The 16,915-nt window shown below is 41.9% G+C and overlaps 2 protein-coding genes across 51 annotated transcripts in view; one reads left to right on the top strand and one right to left on the bottom strand.

Moving 5' to 3' along the window:
* UTP18 (UTP18 small subunit processome component) overlaps nt 1-1,679 on the bottom strand; it is a 38,282-nt gene extending 36,603 nt beyond the window's left edge. The window contains exon 1 of the mRNA XM_003131596.6: nt 1,200-1,679. Coding sequence (XP_003131644.3) covers nt 1,200-1,589 — 390 coding nt within the window. The 5' untranslated portion in view covers nt 1,590-1,679. The remainder of the gene's footprint in view (nt 1-1,199) is intronic.
* Nucleotides 1,680-2,064: 385 nt separating this feature from the next.
* MBTD1 (mbt domain containing 1) overlaps nt 2,065-16,915 on the top strand; it is a 75,025-nt gene continuing 60,174 nt past the window's right edge. For 29 of the 50 annotated variants that reach the window (XM_021067231.2, XM_084984868.1, XM_084984848.1 and 26 more), the window contains exons 1-3: nt 2,065-2,291; nt 2,938-3,001; nt 6,642-6,739. The gene's annotated coding sequence lies outside the window, so the exon portion shown is untranslated. The remainder of the gene's footprint in view (nt 2,292-2,937; nt 3,002-6,641; nt 6,740-16,915) is intronic. The other 21 variants (XM_021067234.2, XM_084984869.1, XM_084984885.1 and 18 more) reach the window with 1 other exon arrangement.

The raw sequence follows: 16,915 nt of genomic DNA, 5'->3' as shown, positions 1-16,915 counted from the left end.
GGAGTTGCTGTTGCTATGGCTGTGGCCAGCAGCTACAGCTCTGATTCGACCCCTAGCCTGGGAACGACCACATGCCACGGGAACGGGCCTAAAAATGGCAAAAAAACACACAAAAAAAATAATAATAAATAAATAAAAATGTCCAGATGATTTCTACTTGCTCCATTCCTGGCCTGTGATCCTCCAAAGCCCTACAAACCCCAACTCACGAGACTGTTTCTTTTTCTGCCTGGGAAGCTGTCACCCAGTTCAGCATTTTTTCAGTAGTATTTCTCTATCTCCCAAGTAGATTCTGCAACCTCTCCCATAAGCACCCAAAGAAGGTTCTGGCAATCAACTAATACTTGATAGGTCCATATTCACTTATCAAATAGAGTAATTTTCAGTAAGGCTTTGCTTGGCCATCCAATGTAAAATTTTATAGGCCTCCTCTACACACACTTATCTCCCTTTCTCGAGTACCTTTATTTTTTCTCTTCAGCACTTCACTGACATACCTGAACTTTATCTTCTGCCTCTACCACTAACACAAAAGCGCCAAGAAGGAAGGGATGTTTTCCTGCATTGCTGCTTCTCTTCCAGTGCCTAGAGAATGCCTAGAAATAGCCTATCTTGGAATAAAAAACAGGTTCAGGATTTAAAAAAAAAAAAAAAAAAAGAGGCAAAAAGTGTGCAAAAAATATTATGCAGGGTTCTCATTGCCAGGAAAAGTATCTGGTGCCAAACTGGCCCACAGAGATTTACTGGCTAGACGAAGGCAAGATCGTTCTCAAAAGCTAGCTAGTCTATCATATGGATAAACTGTTAAAACAGACTCTCAGGCCCGTGCCCATGAATTCTTACTCCACAAACGAGGTGGAATCCCCGAATCACAAGATATTGAGGCAGGCTACTGAACGGCCAAGCGGAAAGGAGCACCGAGTTTAGGAGATGATGGGGTTGAGCTGCGAAAAATGCTCAAGACTTTCAACACAGATTAGTATGTATTGAGCGCCTGCTAGATACCTGGGAAAGCGGTTCCCAAGGGAGTGAAGCGCTGTCTCCGCCCTCCGGAGACTTTCAGAGTGGCACCCCTGGGCGCCCGCGTTCCCGGCTCCCTCCCACCTGAGAGCTCCTCTGCGCCGCAGGTCTCCCAGGCTCCGCCCCTGGAGACTCACCGCCCACCGAGCGCCCAGCCCGCGCGCCTCGGCCTCCCTCACCCGCGGGCCCCGCAGACGCCGCAGCAGCGCGTCCTCGTCGTCCAACACATCGCCGAAGACCAGCTCCTCCAGGCACTGCTCCACGGCCGGCTTGTCCTCCTCCAGCCTCAAGCGATTCCGCTGCCGGAGCCGTCTCTCCTCCTCCGCCGCGATTGCTATCGCAGCGGCCGCTGCTCCCGGCGGGGCCGGCGGTTGCCGCTGGGATGAAGCAGCAGCCTTTCGGGGCGGCCCAGCCCGCCCCAGTCCAGCTCTCCGGCCCGGCTTCACTTGGGTCTTCCGGCCCGGTCTCACTCCGGGTGTCCTGTCCGGTCTCGCTCGGCCCCTCCGTTCCGGCGGCATCCTTGGGTTTGAGAAGGAACGCGGGCGCTCACGTGGAACCTCACTGCGCATGCGCCGAGGCCCCTCGCTTTCCGCTGCTGCTGGGGCTGCCGGAGGCCGGAAAGAGCCTGCAACGCCTGTGAGCACGTGACCAACACTCTCGCTCTACGTAACGCCCACTCCCCGCAAGAGCTCCTCCCCGTGTGGGAGTTCCTCCGGGAGGACCAATCTTCCGAGTAGAGGGGGAAGCGTCGTAACTGGAGTGGGAATTTTCTTCCAACACAACTTCGCAGCTACAAGTGATTGAAAGGAACGCAAGAATGCTAGGGTATAAACTGAGGTGACGGGATGAAATTTCTCCTTTCCTTCCTGACTTTTTAACCACTTGACTTACACGAGCCCCAATTGCCTTTTCCACCCCTTCGTCTTGGTACGGCCCGTGGAGTACGGAGCCTGCAGAGGGTCCCATGCTGGAAGACTGAGAGGAGGGTATGTAGGGAAGTGGGCCAATCGGGGCGCGGGTCACGGCGCAGGCGCGCTAGGGAGGGAGGGCTATGCTAATGTTGTTGATATCCTGGGGCCACCCGAGTTAAAGGGGGGAAATCCGGGGGCTGCCGCAGCTGCCACCGGTCTGGGCCCATCCGGGGCCCCCCCTGTAGTCGCCATAGTTCTGGGCAGAGGCGTCTGCCCCCAGCTCGGGAGGGGGCGCCGCGGGCCTGGGGAGCACGGACAACCCCTACCCATGAGGCCCTGATGGAAAACACAAAGGATCTGGTGAGAGCCGAGCGCGGCAGCTGCTTTGTGTGCCAGGTGGGGGGGACGCCCGCAGCTCCCCAACCTCAGGAACCCCTGCAGCTCCCTGACCCTGCTCCCTGGCCTGCTTCTCCATCCCACGCCCCCTTCACCTCCGGAGTCCCCCTCCCCCCTGCCGGCCGTTAAACGATGCGGGGAGAGGGGGTTTCCCCTCCCCCCACCCGCTCAGCCCCGGACTGTTCGGGGTTCTCTCTCTCCCCCCCCCCCTCCTCCGCTTTCTGGACGAGAAATTTTAGAAGAAAGTTAATTCTTTGCGTCCCGCCCCCCTCCTCCTTCAGCTCTGGCTGCGAGGGGGGCAGACTGGATTTGAGAGTTCCTTTTTTGGCCGCTCAGGGTCGCAGAGTGGACGCCTCACCTCTCCCAGGGGGGCAGAGTTTCGGTGCTTTGCAGGGGAAGGCGCTCTCCGCTGTGGGGCGAGTGCTGCGAGGCGTTTCGCACGTGGAGGTGGAAAAATTGAAAGGGGGCGGGGTGGGCACGTGTGGGAGGGAGAGGTGGGAGTGGTGTTTGGGAAGCTGCCGACGAGGCAGCCTATTTACAAGGGTCCTAAGTCGGAGGGCTTTATGACCGTCGCGTTCCCTTTTGTGAAATGAGAATCCTAACATTTCAGAGTCGGAAGAGACAGTAGAGGTCACCCAAGGCAGCCGGCCCCCGTGCAGCCTCTCTGAAAAGTGGTAGGTAGCCTGGCCTCTGCCCCAACCCTTACAGACGCGCTCGCTGCTTCCCAGGAAAGCCCTTTCCGTTCACTTCTGATTGTTGCTGGCCTGCCCTTATGAGACTCATTAATGTCCCTGTTAAGTGGATTCCGTTTTTACTTCTCATATTTTCTCTCACATCCTCCTCACCCACCCACCGTTCACTGGCCTATATTTTGTGTGCCAGGAAAGCAACAGCAGGGAAGTGAAGGAAGGCGGGCTGGAGAGAGAGTGAGGGCTGTCCGAAGACTTGTCTAGATGAGGTCAAATGAGCTGGCTTCGATGTGTGAGCATGGTTGATATTTTTCTACAGGAAGCTTGAGAAATATGATCTGGGGATTTCATGGTTGTTTTCTCTAAGTTGGACATTTCAAGACCATCTCCGTAGTACTCCTGTTTCAAAGCACATGTCTTGTTGCCTCAATCACTTAAGGATGCCTAAAATTGCCTCTTGGTAGAGAGGAGAACGGAAGTACTGCAGGCCCCCTCCCCACCTCCCTTTGACCTGTGTGCTTCAATCAAGCTTCCTTCTCAGCGCCCTCCTTTCACAGTACTTTCGTTTATTTCTTTTTTTCCCTCCAGTTTTTTATGATATTTGAGTTTTTTGCAACTCTTTAACATTTGCGTAGAGTTTGCAATATTTTTTATGCTCCTTGCATTAACCTGTTCCAGGGATTATCACTCAGAAGTTGAGATAGTTCAGTTCTACTTTTGTCACTTAGCATTTTTTTGATGTTCTTCATTTGGTGAGCTATGTTGCTTCCAAAGTAGTTTTATTGGCATAGGAATCTTGGGGGCACATGTTTTCCTCTTCCTAATATGGTTAAGTGAGAGTGAAGACATAACAGATAAAATGTCGAAGTAATGAATTGGTTGTAAAAGCCAGAGAGTAAATTTCACTTTGAACTCCCAGTCTGCTGTTTAAAATGTTAGAGCACAGAAATTTTTGTCTCTCCCCCTTTTTATGACTCGGAGACTGTTTCTCTGCTCTAATGTATTTACACTGGGTTTTTTTGTTTGTTTATTTACTTCAACACCAGTGAGTGTTGAGAAAGAAAATAGTTGTCCGTTTTTGCACCACCTCCTTCTCTGAATAACAAGAACTTCTATTTATGTAGAAGCCCATACTCCAAGGTTCTGGTGCACAGTATGGCAAAAACTGTCTTGAATAAGTATCTGTTCTTAAGTATCTGATATTGGACCATATCTTTTAACTGTCCAATTTTTAACTTCATATACACTTTGACATGTGATATTTTCTCTAAATCTAGTCACTAAGATTTAACCTGAGACTGAATACTAGGTACTGATAAAAGTTAATGGAACTGTGTAATTGTGTCCTGAAAGTGTTAATTAATGTGGAGTTTCAAGTTCCTATTCCCTTCAAACGTGAACTGTCATGATTTAAGTTGAGTGACTTTGGAGACATTTGCATTCCAAACATACTAGACAGGAATGACTGGTTTTATTTTTAAAGAAGACACTACATTGTATTTTCATGGCTGGTTATATGTTGACTTAATTCCTGTAAAAACCTTCTTGGTTGTTCAGAGGCTTCAAACCCTTCGTTACCTTGGAATTTAAATTGTTTTAAATGTAACGCAATAGTCAAAGGAAGGTAAAACTATAGCTTAGAAGTGAAAACAACATATTAATGTCATAAATACTAAGCCGCTAGGTTACCAAAAGCCAAGAGTTCTCAGTGGTTTGAATGACCACATCCTAAAATTAGACAAGTCACTTCATTTGGTTGCTTCTTGCTTCTGAGTTTTTCATCTTTAAAATGTTTGCTAAATAAGATTTCACTTTTCCACATTTATAACGTTAAGGTAGGTGAGGTAAAATGTCGTCTGTCCAGGATTTGAAAAACGAAAGATAAAAACATCAGGCCCATAAAAGAGGACGTACTTAATAATGGTTAAACAAGGCTAAGATATGCTTTCTAACAGTAGGATATTCTTAACTCTCCAAGGCCACTTTAATTTTATGCAGAAATTGCAGATTGTTTTAGATTTAATCATGAAATTTGAATAAAACTTTTATATAGGACTTTTTTTCCCCACAAATTTAGAATTTCTCTTCTTGCTTTGTTGCATCCCACAAGGAAGGATGGAAAGAAAATAAACCCTGAATTTGAGATGGGATGAAGTGATCTAGTAAGAGGAACACTGGCAGACTAGGTTAGCATTTCAATTCTCCACTGTCTTCGTAGCCCTTGTTGACAAGGTCTTGTACCTCGGTTTTCTTATCCTTAGAGTGGAAGGGTTGGTCTATAATTAACATTATCCAATAGAATTTTCTGCAGTGATTGAAATGTCCTGAATCTGTGCCACCTGCATGGTGGCCACTAGCCACCTGTGGCTGCTGAGCACTTAAAAGTGACTGAGGAACCCAATTTTTAATTTTATTTAATCAGTGTGAATTTAAATAGCCATATCTGCCACAATGAATATGCAGATATAGAGCAAGCTTATCAGCAGAATCTTCTCTTGGGGGTGTTGTAAAAATACAAAACCTCTCCCAGAGGTTTATCATTCAGTATGTCTGCATTGGAGACTAGGATTGCATTCTTCAGAAAGGTTTTTTTCAGTTTGGTTAGATAAACACTGCATTAGAAGATTTCTGAGCTCCCTTCTAGTTCTCACTTTGGTATTGATAGCCTAAAATACAGTGTAGTAGAAACGAGCTCTGGACAAAGTTGGCAGACTGGCCGGGCTATATAGCTCTGCCACCTCCTGACCTGTGATCTCCAGCAAGTTGCGTAATCTCTTTGAGGTTCATTTTCCTCCTCTAAAATAAGGGCCAGGCATCGGCCCTGCCTTCCTCCCAAGGTTTCTGTAAACCTCCAGTCATTTGTGATGGCTACTGTATAAGAAAGTGTGGGTTGCTGTGAAGGATAAAGTGTTAAGATATCTTTCCAGAATTCCTTTTTCTTTTTTCCCTTTTCACTCTATTATCTAATTCCTACTTAAATTATAGAATTGGTTGTATACAATACTTACTATTTAATTTAGTAATTTCTTAGCCTCCCAAATATTTGGCCATAGTATGTAGTGTAGTTTAAGGACATGCTTGTTAAGTTTAATACCTTTTTGTAGTTCTAGTGCCTAGTATAATGATTTGCATATGTTGCTCAGTAAATATTGGATAATATTATCTGTTATTTTACATTAGACTTCAAAACTATAATTAGCTAGTTTCAGATTATTTTATACACCAGATTAATAACCTCCTTGGGTACACATGTGTTTAACTATGTTTTAATTGCTCCATTATTAATACCCTATAGTTATTATTGTTCAGTGATTATATATCTTTTGAGCAACAAGCTCCAGATAAATTTTTTAAAGATGAACACCAAGAGAATATCACCATTTTACATCAGTATTTTTAGGTGTATCAAATCAACATGATGCTAAATGATGTATTTAACTTATTTTTGCTGCATTAACATTAGTAATAAATGATCTTGTTTGATTGCTTAAATTACATTTATACCACAGCCCAGCCTTAGTGTGAATTCTTTCATTTGGAGTAGAGTTAATAGCTGATCTTAAAGACCTTCTAGGCTACTGCATTTCAAACTTAATTTTGACAAAATCATCTTATTTTTAATTAGCTTTTCAGGTTCATGCTTAAGGATTCATAACTTTCCTCTGAAGAACTGAAAGCCCATTCATGTGAATTATTTTATTGTTCATACGTCCTTCCTGTGTGGTAAGTGGTATTTTACTTATTTAGAAGAGAGGGAAACTGGGACCCAAGTAACTGTTACATCCAAAGTCCTAGATAATAGAACCAGAACTTGAACCCAAAGAGATTTGTGTTTGTTATGTATCAAAGATTAGCTTCCTTTTGCTCACTGTGGCTTTAAATGTTAGACTATTGCCATGTGGAATATTGAATATTGTCTTCTCTCCTTCCCTGGGTACTTTTTAGTTTCTGTAGGTGAAATATTCAGGATATTGGAGTTCCCGTCGTGGCGCAGTGGTTAACAAATCCAATTAGGAGCCATGAGGTTTCGGGTTCGATCCCTGCCTTTGCTCAGTGGGTTAAGGATCTGGCGTTGCCATGAGCTGTGGTGTAGATCGCAGACGCGGCTCGGATCCTGCGTTGCTGTGGCTCTGGCGTAGGCCGGCGGCTACAACTCTGATTTGAGCCCTAGCCTGGGAACCTCCATATGCTGCGGGAGCAGCCCAAGAAATGACAAAAAGACAAAAAAATATATATATATATTCAGGATATTATAGCTCGTTTGGTGCTGATTCAATGATTGTGTCATTGACATGGATATATTCTTTCTTTCACAATGAACTTGTGGGAAACAAAAACCTAACAATCCCAAATCCATAGCATTTACTTTTCTTCTAATAGTAAGCTTAGAAACCATGAATGCACTTCTGTTTAGTCCAGTGAATTGTGTTCTGATAGTGGAGTGAGGAAGAGACCAGCAAAAGCAAAGTAGCTCCCCAGCTGCTATTGAGTCCAGTCGTCACAGAGGATCTGTGAGTTCTTATTTCGTACTCGGTCAGTTCACACACACAACTTTCAAACTTATGGTTCTAGAAAACTTGTAGTCCATGACTAAATATAAAACTTTGAAAATTATGTGGGCCACTGTACTCTCTTGGTGCTGATAATGGAGAGCTGGTTAAGTGTTAATTGGCTTATTCATATTGAGATCATTCTCTTATTACTTGGTTGCATATTTATTATTACATGTTTGCATTTAGAATCTCAAGTATTTTCTGTAAAATACTGGAGAGATTTACACTTTTATTAGAACCTGTGGGTGATTATACAAATAAGTTAATGGTTATACTTTTTAATTTCTCTGTAAGAGTTATTTTTTTATTTTTTTTAATTTTTTTTTATTTTTTATTTTTTTATTTTCCCACTGTACAGCAAGGGGGTCAGGTTATCCTTAGATGTATACATTGCAGTTACAGTTTTTTCCCCCACCCTTTCTTCTGTTGCGACATGAGTATCTAGACATAGTTCTCAATGCTATTCAGCAGGATCTCCTTGTAAATCTATTCTAGGTTGTGTCTGATAAGCCCAAGCTCCCGATCCCTCCCACTCCCTCCCCCTCCCATCAGGCAACCACAAGTCTCTTCTCCAAGTCCATGATTTTCTTTTCTGAGGAGATGTTCATTTGTGCTGGATATTAGATTCCAGTTATAAGTGATATCATATGGTATTTGTCTTTGTCTTTCTGGCTCATTTCACTCAGTATGAGATTCTCTAGTTCCATCCATGTTGCTGCAAATGGCATGATGTCATCCTTTTTTATGGCTGAGTAGTATTCCATTGTGTATATATACCACATCTTCCGAATCCAATCATCTGTCGATGGACATTTGGGTTGTTTCCATGTCCTGGCTATTGTGAATAGTGCTGCAATGAACATGCGGGTGCATGTGTCTCTTTTAAGTAGAGCTTTGTCCAGATAGATGCCCAAGAGTGGGATTGCAGGGTCATATGGAAGTTCTATGTATAGATTTCTAGGGTATCTCCAAACTGTTCTCCATAGTGGCTGTACCAGTTGACATTCCCATCAGCAGTGCAGGAGGGTTCCCTTTTCTCCACAGCCCCTCCAGCACTTGCTGTTTGTGGATTTATTAATCATGGCCATTCTGACTGGTGTGAGGTGGTATCTCATGGTAGTTTTGATTTGCATTTCTTCTGTAAGAGTTTTATAAGGAAGAATGTTCGTCAGTGTGGCAGTCATGTTAGGAAAATGAAATTCTATGATAGATGACTTCTTCCTACGTTTTGTCATACAACAACCTCTGTTTGATTTTTCATTATGGAAGTGTTGCATATTTGCTGTTTAAAAAAAGAAAATGGGGGGTTCCTATCCTGGCTCAGCATAAACAAATCTGACTAGCATACATGAGGACTTGGGTTTGGTTCCTGGCTTCGCTCAGTGGATTAAGGATCTTGCATTGCCATGAGCTGTGGTGTGGTTCACAGACGCAACTCAGATCTGGCCTTGCTATGGCTGTGGCGTAGGCCAGCAGCTACAGTTCCAATTCGACCCCTAGCCTGGGAACCGCCTTATGCCTTAGGTACGGCCCTAAAAAGACAAAAAATAAATAAAAGAGGAGTTCCCTTTGTGGCACAGTGGAAACAAATCCAACTGGGAACCATGAGGTTGCCAGTTCGATCCCTGGCCTTGGTCAGTGGGTTAAGGATCTGACGTTGCTGTGAGCTGTGGTGTAGGTCACAGAGGCTGCTTGGATCTGATGTTGCTGTGGCTGTGGTATAGGCCTGCAGCTACAGCTCTGAATAGACCCCTAGCCTGGGAACCTCCATATGCTGTGGGTGCTGCCCTAAAAAAAAAAAAAAAAAAAAAATACAATAAATAAATAAATGAAAAAAAGAAAATGAAAAGGAAAAGATTGGAGTTCCCGTCGTGGCGCAGTGGCTAACGAATCCGACTAGGAACCATGAGGTTGCGGGTTCGGTCCCTGCTCTTGCTCGGTGGGTTAACGATCCGGCGTTGCCGTGAGCTGTGGTGTAGGTTGCAGACTCGGCTCGGATCCCGCGTTGCTGTGGCTCTGGCGTAGGCCGGTGGCTGCAGCTCCGATTCAACCCCTAGCCTGGGAACCTCCATATGCCGCGGGAGCGGCCCAAGAGATAACAACAACAACAAAAAAAGACAAAAAAAAAAAAAAAAGAAAGAAAAGGAAAAGATAAAATTATCCTCTCAGCCCATTCTCACCTTGTTAATAGTTTAGCTTTTCCTTTTGGGATCTTTCTAAATGCGTAAACAAACATGGATATATCAATCTGTGCATATACCAGCATGTATTGTTTCTTTTGGTAAAAAATGAGTCATGCTATTCATATTTGGCAGTTCGCTTTTTTTCACTCAGTGTTTTACCTGTTGTTAATCATTCCCCTAATGATGATTAGATTGCTTTCGGTTTGTCACTATTACATTATTACTGTAAGAAATATCCTTCCACTTAGATTCCTGTGTCCTGTGAGTATTTCAGATTCCTAAAAGCAAAATTCCCTGATCAAAAGGCATACTTATTTTTAAATTTTCATAAGTAATACAAATTGCCTTCCAAGAAGATAGCATATATTTGCCTTCATACCAAGCATACATGAGTGCTGTTTCTCCCACAGAAAAAATTGCTCAATGCCTGATATCAGTCTCAATTTTTACCAGTTTATTGAATTTTTTAGAGGTAGCTCATACTTTATAAAAATCAAAAGTGGAGCTCTCTTGTGGCACAATGGGTTAAGGATCCAGCATTGTCACTGCGGCAGCTCAGGTCACTGCTGTGCCGTGGGTTCCATCTTTCTTCCAGGAACTTCCACATGCCACAGGCACAGCCAAAAAAAAAAAAATTAAAAGTAATACACACACTGGATAGTATCATGTAAACAATAATACAGAAGTACACCCCAAAAGGATACCTTGCAGCATTTCTTTCTCTTTCCAGTTCAGCTTTTTTTTTAATATAATGATTTTGATTTTTTCCATTATAGCTGGTTTTCAGTGTTCTGTCAATTTTCTACTGTACAGCAAGAAGACCCAGTCACACATACATGTATACGTTCTTTTTTCTCACGTTATAATGCTCCATCATAAGTGACTAGATATAGTTCCCAGTGCTATACAGCAGGATCTCATTGCTTATCCATTTCAGCTTTCATGAGACAACTTAGTTTTTTTATCTTTTTGATTTGGTATCTGTCTCTATAATTCTAAATATTAGCCATATGTTACTTGGTGTATGAACTTTAGATATTATCTTTTGACTTCCTCTGTGGTGAATGAGGAGTTACTGTATATGCCCTAATATTAGGAAGAGTTTTCTCATCTGTAATCGTTCTGTCCCCTTATATTCAAGCCCTTGAGTAGTCATCTAACATGATTATTGTTTTATTTTGAAAAGTAAGGTGTTCCAAAAGGCACATTATCTGAAACAATTTTATTTGATCTTTGTTTTCTGTGCTTATAGAAGTTAGTTCATAGCACCATAATTAAGAAAGAAAAAAGAGGAAATGTTAAAATTGAACATTATTCCCTGGATTCATATTGTTAGTGTTCATTTTAGCTTTATGACCTTTTGCAGATTTGAACCTCTGCTTCCTCATGTGTAAAATGTAAGTACTAATAGTTGTAGGGACTACATGCAGTACTACAAGTTAAGTGCTTAAAAATGTCTCTGGCACATACTGAGCATCTTGTTAGTTGTAATACTTGTATTACTAATCATAACAGACTTTGTACAAATCGGTAACAAGAAATGGTTCATAAAGTTATTAGGGATTTATGATGTGATTCTGAATCAAATTTGATAAAAATGAAAAAGATTTATACTCTGGAAAACTGTGAGGTAATACAAAAAGTGAATCTATTGTGTGACATGTGAAATGTTTTAGAAAATGACAAAAGAGGAGTTCCCGTCGTGGCTCAGTGGTTAACGAACCCAACTAGTATCCATGAGGATGCAAGTTCGATCCCTGGCCTTGCTTAGTGTGTTAAGGATCCGGCGTTGCTGTGATCTGTGGTGTAGGCTGGCAGCTACAGCTCCAATTTGACCCCTAGCCTGGGAACCTCTGTATGCTGCAGGTGTGGCCCTAAAAAGACAAAAGACAAAAAAAAAAAAAAAAAAAAAAAAAAAAAACAGAAAATGACAAAAGAAATACTTCTAAACTATTTCTAATATGTTCTAACATACTATTCAGATGTGTATAGACTTCCAAGTCTGGAGAACAAGCAGAAGCCTGATGTAATTTTCCCACCCATCTACCTATAAACCAATAAAGAACACATAGAAATCACTTGTTACCGCTGCCTTCAGCATTGAGAAACAGATTACCACATGGAGTTCCCATCATGGCACAGCAAAAACCAATCCGACCAGGAACCATGAGGTTGTGGGTTCAATCCTCAGCCTCGCTCAGTGGGTTAAGGATCCGCCGTTGCTGTGAGCTGTGGTGTAGGTTGCAGACGCAGCTTGGATCTGGCGTTGCTGTGGCTGTGGTGTAGGCAGTGCTTTAAGGGAAGGAGTGAAGACATAAAGACTTCAAGTCATAAAGAGAAAGAAGGAAAAATAATCTTTCAGAAAAAGAAAGTGTTCTTAAATTAGGAACCCTGACTGTGAAATGAATAGAAAAGAATGGGTCACATTCATACAGAACTCTTTAAGAAAAAACAACATGAAGGAGTTCCCATCGTGGCTCAGTGGAAATGAATCTGACTAGCATCCATGAGGATGCAGGTTCGATCCCTGGCCTCGGTCAGTGGATTAAGGATCCGGTGTTGCTGTGAGCTGTGGTGTAGGTCACAGACTCGTCTCAGATATGGTGTTGCTGTGGTGTGGACCAGCAGCTGTTAACTCCAATTCGACCCCTAGCCTGGGAACCTCCATATGCCATGGGTGCAGCCCTAAAAAAAAAAAAAAGAAAGAAAGAAAGAAAAAGAAAAAAACAATATAAATCTAAGCATATTGGCTGATGAAAATCTCTCTTCCGCCAACCAAAAAAAAAATGTGAGTCAGAAGAAAATTGACACAATAATACTCAAAACCAATATTTAAACAGAATAGAAAGGGACAAAAAGCAGGAAGGAATAAAGTCAGATTAGGGTAAATTGAGAAAAGAGAAGGAAAAAATATCAGAAATGAAGACTGGAGTTCCCTGGTTGCTCAGCACGTTAAGGATCCAGCATTGTCGTTGCCACGGCTTGCGTTCGATCCTGGCTGGGAAACTTCCACATGCTGAGGGCAAGGGGGGAAGAGATGAAGACTAAGTTACAAGTTTCCCAGCAAACAATAGTCAAACACAAATAAAATAAAAGACATAGAAGAAAAACAGGAAAACAAGAGAATGGACGTGAGATTTTTTTTAATCTACAGTTTCAGTGAAAGATGGTTCTGAAAAGTCTTACAGGTATTGACGTCTCAAGAAGGAAAAACAAAACCATGTTTAAAACCATAATCCAAGAAAACTTTCTGGAATAAAAGATCTGCATGTTGAATGCATCAAAAGTTCATAACAAGATAAAACTCTAGGATATATTCTAGTAAAGATATACAACCTTAAAGATACAGAAAAATTCTCAACCCCCAGGCAAAAAGATGAAATAACTTACAAGGACCAGATAATTAGAATGGTATCGGGTTTCTCAAAAGCAACATACAGGGAGTTACCTTGTGGCCTAGCAGATTAAGGATCCAGCATTGTCACTGCAGTGGCTCAGGTCACTGCTGTCGTCCAGGTCTGATCCTTGGTCCAGGAATTTCTGCATGCTGTCGTCATGGCCACAAAAACGCAGCAATATACAAAGCAAAACAATAGTTGAGAAGCATAAGGAAAGAAAAACCAAAGATTCTATATCCAGTCAACTATCCTTCAAGACTGTAGAGTATCAATTTTGAACATGCCTAGAGCTAAGAGAATACTGTACTCTCTAGTCCTTCCTGGAAACAATTAAAGGATGTCCTTCATCTAGAAAAGGTATTTGGGAAATTTTCTAAAAACTGACAGTATTTTATATCTTTTTGAACTAAGGATAAAACCAAAAGTAGTGACGTACATAAAAGAAGAGTACATAATTGTTACAGGTTTTGAGAAAGCAGAAAGAATGCAGCTAAAAAATATGGGAGGGGAAAGGGAAAGAAAAGGAGACAAACCAAAATAATTGATGACAATGTTTAGCTATCACTCAGGATTTAAAGGATACCATCTGAAACTGAAAGAAAAGGTTAGATAAGAAAAAAGTTACCTGGGGAGTTCCCATCATGGCTCAGTGGTTAACGAATCTGACTAGGAACCAAGAGGTTGCGGATTCAATCCCTGGCCTTGCTCAGTGGGTTAAGGATCCGGCATTGCCGTGAGCTGTGGTGTAGGTTGCAGACGCGGCTCAGATCCCATGTTGCTGTGGCTCTAGCGTAGGCCGGTGGCTACAGTTCCAATTGGACCCCTAGCCTGGGAACCTCCATATGCCACGGGAGCGGCCCTAGAAAAGGCCAAAAAAGGCAAAAAAAAAAAAAGTTACCTGGAACAGTAAATGACTAATTCAAAAGTAAGCACTGGAAAAAAAAAAGTACAAACCTTCCAAAATACAGAAAGAAATTTTTTAAAGACCAGCCAAACAAAACCATCATGAAGTGAAAAATGAGTGTAAATATTATGTAATGTAGTCAGCAGTTCATCATAATATGACAGAATTGAAATCAAACATACCAGTCATATCACTGGTATAATATGATATTGATATGATATCACTGGTATGATGGTATGATAATTGCTGAGGATTCCCTCAAGAATTAAAAATATTTTCAAATTGGATCAAAAAAACCAAAACCAGTGCCCATTATGGCTCAGTGGTAACGAACCTGACCTAGTATCCATGAGGATGCAGGTTTGATCCCTGGCCTCACTCCATGAGTTAAGGATCCGGTGTTGTGAGCTGTGGTGTAGGTTGCAGACACAGCTCGGATCCACTGTGGCATACCTAGGCTGGCAGCTGCAGCTCTGATTTGACCCCTGCAGCAACAGTCTGTGTAAATCAGAAGCTATTAAAAATGCAAGTAGAAGAAACACTAAAAATTGGAGACTTTAATTCTCTTAGCACGAGATAGATGTTATAGATAAAAAATAAGAATATGAAAAGTCTGAACCACAAAATAAGGTAGACCTTCAGGTATATCCATCACTACATCCTAATGATATAGAATATGCTGTATTTCAAACACAGGATATTCACAAAAAGTGTTGCTCTATTAGGAAAATATCAGTAGGTCCCATTCAAGAAACCAAGCAAAAAGCAAAAGGATACATTTTGAAATGTAGAAACCTATCACATGTTAGAGAGCCTTCTACAAGAATGTTCATAGGAAAAAAAATGTATTAACTGAATCCATGCAAGTATAGAGAAAAAAAAAAGAATGTTCATAGCAGTTTTATTCATGGTAGTCAAATCTTGGTGGAGAATAGAGTAATATATTGATAGAGAATATATTGATAAAGCACAATATTACTGAGGAGTAAGAAGCAATGAGCTAGTATACATGCAATAACATAAATAAATCTCAAAAATACTATGATGAGTGAAATAGATACAAACTTGTCTGTGTAACTTTATTGTATTTATGTACAATCTTAAATATATGCAAAATTAACCAATGGTGCTAAAACCCAAGGGAGGAGAAAAACTGTTAGAGGGCAGGAGGGAGCTTTCTAGAGTGACAGAAAAATTCTGCATCTTGATGTGCATTCAGAATTATACCTCAGGAGTTCCTTTTATGGTTCAGTGGAAACAAATCTGACTAGCATCCATGAGGAGGCAGGTTTGATCTCTGACCTTGCTCCGTACGTAGGTTAAGGATCTGGTGTTGCCATGAGCTGTGGTGTAGGTCACAGACACGGCTTGGATCTGATGTTGCTGTGGCTGTGGTGTGGACCAGCACCTGCAGCTCCAGTTCGACGCCTAGGCTGGGAACCTCCGTATGCTGCAGTTGCAGCCATAAAAAAGAGAAGAAAAGAAAAAATTATGCCTCAACTGGGAGTTCCTTGTGGCCTAGCAGGTTAAGAATCTGGCATTGTCACTACAGCAGCTTGGGTCACTGCTGTGGTGCAGGTTTGATTCCTGGCCCAAGGAACTTCCACATGCTGCAGGCCCAACCAAAAACCCCAAAATTATGACTCAATTAAAAAAAAAAAAAAAAGTTCCCATCGTGGCTCAGTGGTAATGAACCCTAGTAATATCCATGAGGATACGGGTTAAATCCCTGGCCCCCTCAGTGGGTTAAGGATCCGTGTTGCCAGGAACTGCGGTATAGGTCACAGAAGCAGCTCGGATCTGGTGTGGCTGTGACGTAGGCCGGCAGCTGCTGCTCCAGTTCAACCCCTAGCCTGGGAACTTCATATGCCATATGTGTGGCCCTAGAAAGCAAAAGAAAAAAAAAAAAGAAAAGAAAAAGGAAAAACAAATTTGTCAGGGGTATATCTCACAAAACACCAGGCCCAAGTGATTTCACAAGGGAGTCTGCAAAACCTTTTAGAAACCATGTAGACTCAATGCTGTATGAATCATTTCAGACCATAGAAAATGAAGGCAAACTTTCTAATCTTTGTGCAGCAAGAGTAATACCAGTTTCTAAGCCTGATAATGATAGTGCAGAAAGATGAAAGTTAGACATTTATGAATATCAGTGCAAAATCCTAAATGTTGTGCAGCCTCTAACATTAAAATACACTGTGATGAAGTGAGCTTTATAGAAGGAATACAGGAATGATTCGAAATTTGGAACTCTATTAATATGATTTACAATATTAATAGCTTTAAGGAGAACAATTATTCTATTTATAGGTGCTGGGAAAGTCTGTGACAAGGTTCAACGCCTATTCCTAATAAAAACTTTTGAGTAAACAGGAATGGATAGATTCTTCCTTAACATGATTTTCATAAATACACTCACATTCACACATTTATACACATAACCTTAATCCTAAAGTAGCATCTTAATAGAGAAACACTAAGATCAGAAAGAAAGGAGAAAAGAAAAAATGAAACAGAAGGTATCCATTGTCTCTCCAATTTTTTTTTTTTTCCTTTCTGTTCCTGTGGCATGTAGAAGTTCCCAGGCCAGGGATCTAACTTATGCCACAACAGTGATAAAGCTGGATCCTTAACTGCTAGACTACCAGGGAACTCCCATCTCCACTATTTAACATTGTACTAGAAATATGAACCAATACAATTAGGAAAAAGAAAATATAGGCATAGTGGGAAAGAAATAAAAGTTTTTGGAGTTCCCGTTGTAGTTCAGTGGGTTAAGAATCTGACTAGTGTCCATGAGGACGTGGGTTCCATCCCTGGCCTTACTCTGTGGGTTAAGGATCTGGCGTTGCCATAAGCTG

This window comes from Sus scrofa, chromosome 12 (genome assembly GCF_054392235.1).
Source record: "Sus scrofa isolate SSC_HxYL_T2T_F1_AM1 chromosome 12, Sscrofa_HxYL_maternal_Yorkshire_Landrace_v2.0, whole genome shotgun sequence".
NCBI lineage: Eukaryota > Metazoa > Chordata > Mammalia > Artiodactyla > Suidae > Sus > Sus scrofa.
This window is presented reverse-complemented; position numbering and strand designations above follow the sequence as displayed.